We start from the raw sequence: 8870 nt of genomic DNA on the forward strand, positions 1-8870 counted from the left end.
AACATATATATATATATATATATATAAATATATATTATAAAATTGTAAAAATTAATATTTATTTAGTATAGGATTATCCTGAGTATTTTTAACATGTTTTAATTGTTTGCTATGCAAAATATTTAGTTAATTTTATGTTTTAAGCAGTATTATGATTATATTTTAGTTTAAAATAATGGAAAAATCATTGTGTTAATGTTTTTTAATCAGTCTTTTATGGCGCCAGGTCAGGAGCACATACATCTTATCTTTGAGTTTTCTTCTGGAGTTCTAAAATCGGACCCAGTTGAAGGAATGAAGGCAATTATATAATTAACTGGTCTATATGAACTGTCAAAATGGAAATTTATTATATCTTTTTATTAGATATTCACTGGCGATACTATTGAGAATGAATCGTTAAGCAGAAATCAAGTCTTGGACTTTCTGGAAGGAATTTCCCAAAATTTAGTTGTGGCATACTTGGTAAATAAACATAATTCGCCACTCAGAAAGATATTGCAGAAGCAAAAGAGTGTTTTGGTTAATAGTTTATGGTCATATATCGGCCTGTTTCAATAACAATATTTTTTTTTTTAAACAGCAGAGTAATGCATTTAGAATTGAAAAATCATGAATTAGGTTTGAATGACTGAGTGGTGTAATCCACATTGATATGTACTTTAATCAGCCCTGCTAAAGTCATGCTTACCATTCTTACAGCATACTAATGATATTGACCAGATAGCTTCGGTAAGGTTATTACTATAATTAGTTGGCCTAACCAGGAATGCAGTGCAAGCAAGGCTCTGTCAAAAAAAAGCTAGCCTGCAGTTTTGACCTCGGTCTATCCGGACTGTCGCTTTACCAACTAACACAGGGTCAGAGGGTAGCCAATCAAGAAACAACCATAGCATCATTGCCCGCTGCATCCTATGCTATTCGTATATTGCTGAGGTCGTGAGTTCAAACCTCACCGCAATCCAGTTTTTTTAGCCTGGTCTTTCTTGCACTACAATCCCCATTAGGCTAACTAACTGATTTTCTAATATCCTTTTGAAGGTACCAGGTGGAAAAAATAGTGGTGTATGGTCCAAGCATATTCCTAACACCATTACTTCCCAACCTTTTCTAGTTTGCGACCCACGAACCACAATGAGATAGGACCAAACAAATGTTGGTAAAATAAATGGACAAGGTTTTACATTGCCAGGCTTCACAACTTTTTGGCTTGGTATAATAATTTTTATGTGTTGCCAGCACAAACCTTAACTACTGTCACCCTTTCACAACAGTGCAGTTTTAATATTTTAGCAGGTTGTTTATACAAACACTTCCAAACTATGTATTTGATATTTGTTTAACTTAATTAAATATTAACTATTATATTTAGGAGCACATAATTAATGTATGGGAAGATCATAAACCGGAGTTTCACAACAAGCTTTTAATTGCATACAAAAATAAAACATTGGATTTAATCAAGGAACACCGAGACTTTTTACCTGAAGGTAAAAAAATATATATTAGGATTCTGATATTTAAATTAAATTTCGTAAAGTTTTCGGTCACATTATTTTTAATTGATATAATATAAAAGATTATTAATGTCAAGTAGTTTGTGATATGATGTTGTTTTAATACAGAGTCCGTGGGTTTTTGCCAGAAAAGTTAAGTCAAACTTTTCCCCATGTAGGCTGATATTATTAGATTAAGGATATGACATCCAAGGCAGCAAACTATGTGTGATTGATTTTGGTACATTCGTCATTCCACTATTACCACTACACTAAATTACAAGCACTTCACAGGAGAACAAATTTAAATGGGTCCCAAACAGTTACATTTTCTTCCTTAACTCTATTTTATTCCTTGTCAAAAGGGTTTTACAAAAATTGACTGAACAAATACTAGATCGGGTTCCCACAATTCTTTAAATCTTTGGTTTTGGAATGTCTCTGAATTGATTTACATGTTAAAAAGTCATTGAAAAACTCATTTGAATTTATTTTATGTTTAGCTTAAGTCATGTGTTTAGAAAGTGCAAGTAAAAAAAACAATTAAATAACAATTTTGAACTATGTTGACAGAGGCATTTATACTGTTTTGTTCTAAAATTATTTTATTAACAACGTTGAGCGATCCAATGTAAGGTCTTTGAAAATCTTTTGAATTTGCTAAGTACTTGAATGTCTTTTTTCCATTGGGGGTAGCACGATTGTACCGTTTTCCACCAGGGGATTTTGTATAGTTATAATAAATTCTTTTAACAGGGGAAGCAACATAAAAATGGAATATTAATTTGAAGAAAAAAACATGTGCCTAAAATATTTTTAGGGACAAATATGGACTCCAAACAAAAAACATAATATGTACAAAAAAATCGTTTTATCAAATAATTATATAACCGAAAAAATAATACTGTGAAAAACAAAAAAAAATGATACTGAAAAAACAAAAATGATACTGTGAAAAAAACAATTGACTGTAAACATATTTGAGCAAGCCTGAAAAATACAGCACCACAAGTAGTCCAAACAAAAAAAATATATATAGACTTTCAGCTAAAACGGATATACAGGCATTTCACCTTTTTCAAATTTGCAGAAGAAGGTGTATGAAAATAGACATTGTTAGTTTCTGTACAAAAACCAAGCATGAAAAAATCCTGTGTGCAACTGATAACAATGTAGTCACACAGTGAGCGCAATGAAGAAAAAGGAGAAAGAAATGTAGGGCGAGGACAAACACTTTGCAAAACGCCGAATTACCATACGCTTGGTATATTCAACATAAATTTTTAATTTTTTTAACAGTCAAACTAAACCAAAAACCATATTCAAGATTGATTTATGCATGACTTAGAATTTTTTTGATTTAAATATGGTATACTCTAAGTAAAAGTCATTGCCAAATAGTGTAAAACAGTTAGTTCAGTTCTTCAACCACTAAGTAGCTTACTATTAATTTCCTTATCCCTAACATATATATTGATTTTCAGAAATAAACGTTTAAATCTTATTAAACGTACATAAGTTGTCATAGTAAATATTTTTTTGCTTTTACTAATTTAGATTTTTAAAGGGTTACATTTAACAATCTATGTTGGTTAGAAAATCCTGTTGTGTTCGTTTTCTTATGTTTTTTTGCATAATTGTAAATTTGTATATTAGACGAACGGCTGGAAAATGAGCCAGTTGAATTAAATGAAACTCGTCATAAACTTCTCTCTTTCTTGGAGTTTTCCTCTTCATATCAGCCTGAGCGTATCTTGCCCGACTTTCCTACTGACCGTAAGTTCAAGAATACTTTATTTGAAGTATGTATGTTATTAACTCACATGAATCGTTTTTTTTTCTACCTATAAAAGAATATAATAAAATACTACCTACGTTTAAATTTTAAGTATTATGTGTTTTGATTTTATTCTATATTAAAGTGGGAAAGATGATTTGTAAAAAAAAACAATTAATGTTTATTTGTGTTGGTGTAGCATACGTGTAACAATTTTTGTTAAGGTTTGTATGAAGAACGTGCAATTATTCTTGGACGACTTGGCCATTTTCAACAAGCTTTGGCTATTTATGTACATATTTTAAAAGACCCTATTCGAGCAGAGGTATTTTGCATCAAAGCATACAATCAAGATCAAACGAAAAACAGAGATGTAAGAAGTAATTAATGTCGAACCGATGGTATTCCTATTCATAAAATGTATTTTGCAGGTGTTTTTGAACCTCTTTAAAATGTATCTACAACCGGAAAACTTTGACAAAGAAATAATAAAAGAATCTAAAGCTAGGTTCTCTCCGCAAAACCTATCCGCCGCTCTGCGGGTTATTAGAAACCATTCCAACGAATTAAATCCAGAAGAGGTTTGAGCGGCCACTGGTTGTGTTGTTGACAACTTTTTAAATTGATATTTATTATTTTCAGACTTTATCACTTTTGCCCGATGCCGTTAACATTTCGGACATTCATAGCTTTCTTTGCGACGTTCTTGAGGTTCAGACAACGCGTAAGCACCAAGCACAAGTTTTAAGTAGTCTGCTTCTATCCGAGAACCAACAGGTAGGTTGTCCCAATACTTATCGGTTTTTTAACTAATCGGTTTTTAGGATAAATGAGTCACTTTACAATGTTTGCCTCATTTTTTTAATAGAAAATACATTAACCAATGAAAATCATAAAGTTACAAGAAATGTGGTATTCGCTTACCGGGGCAGCTTTTAATCAGCCTGTAAACATAACGGTGTTTAAAAGAATAATAAACTAAACACTTTTTTTCTTTAATTTATTATCGCCTGCTTTTGTTTTATTCTGTGCCAAAGTAAGGTGAGCTTTCTTAAAAACTTAAGATTCAAGGAAAGACATTACGAGAATCTCGATTTGAATTAAAAGCCTGTGTTTGCTAAACCGTGAGATTGGGTTGGCCTAAGTGTAATTTACATGACGCCGATTTACGGTTCCACATCTCGCACTGTAGCATTAAAAATGACAGGTCTATTAAAAGGTTAATTATATTAGCGTTGTAAATAACTTATTTAGCTATCAACAAGTCATGTCAAAGTCATTGTCATAGCGAGGTAGTTCCAAGTAATTAGCAATAAAATTAATATCAACCTTTAAAATTAGTAAACACAGGAAATACCAAAAACAAAAAATTACAGGCTAATTTTTTAGCGACTAGAAATTAAGATAAAACGCCCATTTTTTACGAAAAATGTTTTCAATTAAAAATTGTTTTGTCAAAATGATAATCGTCAAAATAAATTAGGTAATCGGCTTAAGTCATTACAACTGTTAACTATAAACAAACTGGGCCTTTGGAATCCCCATTCTATATATTTTATTATACAGGCTGAACATGACGTAAATGAGGGTGGTTTACTGTTTTATTTTATTCAATAAGGTGGTGTGAATTACTATATTTCACAAATATATCGTTAGTCAGGTCGTTTTTCAAACATTTCACGCCCTGCCGAAATTTAGATTCAGTACCATTTCTTACTGCAAACCCCTGCCCAAAAGCCTAGGCAAAAAATATTATTAAACATGTTATTCAGGATGGCACCAGTAATAAATTGTTATAGCATTTTACAAAAAGTTATATGTTCTAAACGAATATGCTTTCCACTTTTTCAACCACAAGTTCCACTTTCTGAATCCAATGGGTTGTTTGGGCTCCTCTAATAACACTTTTGTTAATTAAGACAAGCACCCACCGGATATATCACGAAAACAGCAAATGCATAATAACCGATGAACGAGTTTGCAGAGTTTGCAAAAAGAAAATTGGCGTCAGGTATTCTAGATTTAGTTTATCATGATTGGAGTACATTTGTAAGAGCGAGTTTATGTTGCAGTGCGTTTGCTCGATATCCAAACGACCTGGTTGTTCATTATTTCTGTTGCAAGGACCGCAAATTGCTCCCTGTGGCTTCGTAATTTATTCTTCTGCAGTGATCCTCAAACTGTGTGACGCAGCGCAGTGGTGTGCCTCTACAGAGTTTTTAATTCCGTAACGTTTTGTTGTTTTGGAAAATGACCGATTTGCGTGACAAATATGCATGCATGCAAGTTTGCGAGACTTGAATACACACTATCCATCAGAAAACTTATGATAATAAGAAATTTACCAATTGCTTTGCCAGGTATTACGGGCGGTTGTCAAGTTATAAAATTGTTAACATAAGGAAATTGTACTACAAATATATTTACTGTGCTGCAATCTAAAAATCGTGGAGAACCACTATTCTACTGACTAAAACTTGTTTATTATTATTATTTATTTTATTTTTTAAGTTTAACTACTGTCGACTATGCACGTAATTTTGTTACAGATTACACACATGGGATGAAACTTTAATGTCAGTTAATTTTACATTTCTATCTGTGCGTATATTTTTGTAATAATATGTGACAATTACAGTGATGTGAACGTTGCCGATTCGTATTACTTGAAAGTATTGTAACTGTTTCGCAATGATACAATAAAATGTAATAAGATCGCTTTGTGAGTAGCAAAGAAAGGTGACACGTTTAGTCAAAAGCATTGTTATATTGGTGAATCGCGCCTACTCACAGTGTAACACTTGAGTGACGCAGACCATCCGTTGTATCAATTTTTGTTGCTAGTGTAGGTTTATTTGATTAGCAGCCTACAACGTTTACTGATGTATTCTAGCGGTATTTAATATAGGTGAAAATCTGATTGCCCTTTTTATTTATTATCAACAAGGTTAATTTGTTTTCTACGTAAAGTAGTCCTATTTAGTCCTGATTCTCAAATGGCAACCAGCAACTTGCTTCATAATAGCAATGGCGCTATACTTCAAGATTACAATAACGAAATGGTGAAATGCATTGAGGACCTTTGCTCAAAAAGAGACGAGCTACGACGTCAAATCAAATCAGATCAAGAAGAAAAGACTAAATTGCACAACGATGTTAGATTACTTTCCGACAGGCATGTTCACGTAGTACAAATTACAGTGATAGCATAGCTTTGTTCTCATTGACATTGAATTTACATTTTCTAAAACTGTACAAATTCAAAATGTTGTTACAATAAAATTGTTTAGGTTGGCAAAAGTCAATGAAGCTATCGCTCAAAAAATGGCTTCGCAAAACGAATTTGACAAAGCAATTTGTGAAACGCAAGCCGCGTATTCAAGGGTAATGGAAACGTCTCAGACTCTTTTGAGATCACTTCACGGAACTACTTTAAAATTTAAAATGAGTGAAGGGGATGTCTCCAATTCTGACACTATACTACCGAAAGCTGGACTAAAACGCGATTTGACTACTAACAAGTAAACAACGATACCGTATTATGTAATCGTTTGTTGCTTTCCGTGATGTTTTCGGTAAGACTAAAAATACATCTGGTAATTATAGCCTACGATAGGCCAATAAATACTTCTAAATGATATGGCTAGCGTGATTTGAAAACACAGCAACTGTATTATCCGACATATTATTTTTATTGATATAATAACTATAACTGCTTCAAGAGTGAAGTCTTGCGAGGTCACTGAACCGCCATATCATGACATTACAAACCATTTAAGTAACAACTCGAATATCTTTTTTGTTGTAGCATGCTATTTTGTGCAAAGGGGAGAAATACCTCAGATTAAATCTTCACACATAGGCCTATATCAGGTTATAAGCACTAAATGTCCCGTTAGTGTAGGCTTGATAAATCCGCTTGTTATAGCCGATTTTATTGCGGTCATTCAAAATCCGACAATAAACATGTAACCAAACAGCAAAGTAGACCTAAGAGAAGGTTTTACCAGATGGAATGGTCATTGAGTCGAGGCAGCGCGATTATACCAACAAACTGCTCGAGATCACCAGGTCACCTGGTCGTAGCCGCCCGCAGTCATAAGTTTAGCCCAATATGTGACAGACTGTAGGCTTTTAACGAAATTTCAATCTTAAGGAATTAGGGATGTTTTTTCCCTAGTTAACCTATATTATATTACTCTCTTTTATTTTCTTAGATATTTTGTGTTTTTTATCTTAGTTGAAATTTAGTTTTGTTATTTTTTTAGGAATAACTATAGGCTGATTTTTGTACGAATTTTTTTTAATTTGATAAAAAAGGGCCAGCATATATTTTTTATGGTGATAAAGGTTGCGCAAGATGTGATATAGTTTCCCATATAGCGAACAATTTTGTAATTCTAGCAATGTTAAGGTAAAATGTGTTAACCTATACCCAGAATTATAACATTCTGTGCTTATTTCTAAAAGTTCGAAAATGAATGTTTTTTAACTATTTATTTTGATGCTATGAATTAACAAGCCTAAGTTTGGCAGTTTTAAGTGTTTTAAGAATTTCGGTAGAAGAATTACCTAAAAGCTTGCATTAAATAATTACGGATGGTAAAGTAGGCTACTATAGGTCAAGAAAGAACATCGTGTCTATGTTTCGGTCTTAGCAGATAGTAACCCTGCCTATACCACCGGCTTTTCCTGTACAAAATGCAATAAACGCAAATGCCTGGCTTTTGTTAACTTATGTTACCGGTACTCAATTTGTTTAATCCATATTCTAAATTTTAACAACGCACAATCCCAGTCAAGAGGATAGTTTTTGAGGAGCCCCCAAAAATCTTCAAAAAAACTCATATTCAGTGGCGTATCTAGGATCGTTTGTGGGCCACCACTTTGCGGCGGAAAATGCGCTGTTTGCGCTAAGCCTATACCTCTCTGCTAGCACCTGTTCTGCATTTCCAACTCGCAATTTTAAAATGCTTTTATCCGGCAGTTTGACCCACTTCTTCGAAAGTAACAAAAGCGGGAGATCAATCAAGGATCAGGTGAGGTCGCATTAATCACACAAGACACCGAGAACTGTTTTGCAGCTTAAAAGAAGGCGAGGACTGTGACCTCACAGCCGCCTACTACACCGTGTGTTACCGCGGCCTAACATGCAAGCTTTTTCGTCTGCTCTCCAACAAGCACACGTATCCAAGATCGGAGCTTCACCCTGACAACAGGACACTAATGTGACCACGGCGCTTTAAGAACGTCGACGTCCCAAAAGGATAAGGGTGTTTTCGTTTATCTCAATATCTATCTGTTTCTTAAGAGACAATTAGCGGCAAACAGTCAAAGGACATCAAGTGACTCTGCTGTTTACAATGCAGGCTTCCGATTTTAGCTTCGCAAACTGTATGTAACGAAAATAGCACAATATAACAATGAAACTTGACAAAACAACGTGAAAGGGCTAACAAGTTTTTCTTTGACAGAAATACTTTCTGTCACGCAGATTATTTGCGATTTTTTGTCTGGAAGAGTTTTGCGCTGTTACGCTAGATATTTATTAACATTGCTTTTTTGTTAAATAATACTTTTGCAAGCTTTGCTATTTC

The 8870-nt window shown here is 33.5% G+C and overlaps 1 protein-coding gene across 1 annotated transcript in view; it reads left to right on the forward strand.

The window, feature by feature from the left end:
* The window catches only part of LOC146168102 (vam6/Vps39-like protein), a 45548-nt gene extending 39557 nt beyond the window's left edge, over positions 1 to 5991 (forward strand). The window contains exons 14-22 of the mRNA XM_083380799.1: positions 227 to 300; positions 367 to 465; positions 1373 to 1490; positions 3153 to 3272; positions 3498 to 3646; positions 3705 to 3854; positions 3916 to 4050; positions 5193 to 5284; positions 5346 to 5991. Of these exons, the coding sequence (XP_083236925.1) occupies positions 227 to 300; positions 367 to 465; positions 1373 to 1490; positions 3153 to 3272; positions 3498 to 3646; positions 3705 to 3854; positions 3916 to 4050; positions 5193 to 5284; positions 5346 to 5427 (1019 nt within the window). The 3' untranslated portion in view covers positions 5428 to 5991. The remainder of the gene's footprint in view (positions 1 to 226; positions 301 to 366; positions 466 to 1372; positions 1491 to 3152; positions 3273 to 3497; positions 3647 to 3704; positions 3855 to 3915; positions 4051 to 5192; positions 5285 to 5345) is intronic.
* Positions 5992 to 8870: the final 2879 nt, after the last annotated feature.

Source organism: Ascidiella aspersa, chromosome 1 (assembly GCF_963924565.1).
Source record: "Ascidiella aspersa chromosome 1, kaAscAspe10.2, whole genome shotgun sequence".
Classification (NCBI taxonomy): domain Eukaryota; kingdom Metazoa; phylum Chordata; class Ascidiacea; order Phlebobranchia; family Ascidiidae; genus Ascidiella; species Ascidiella aspersa.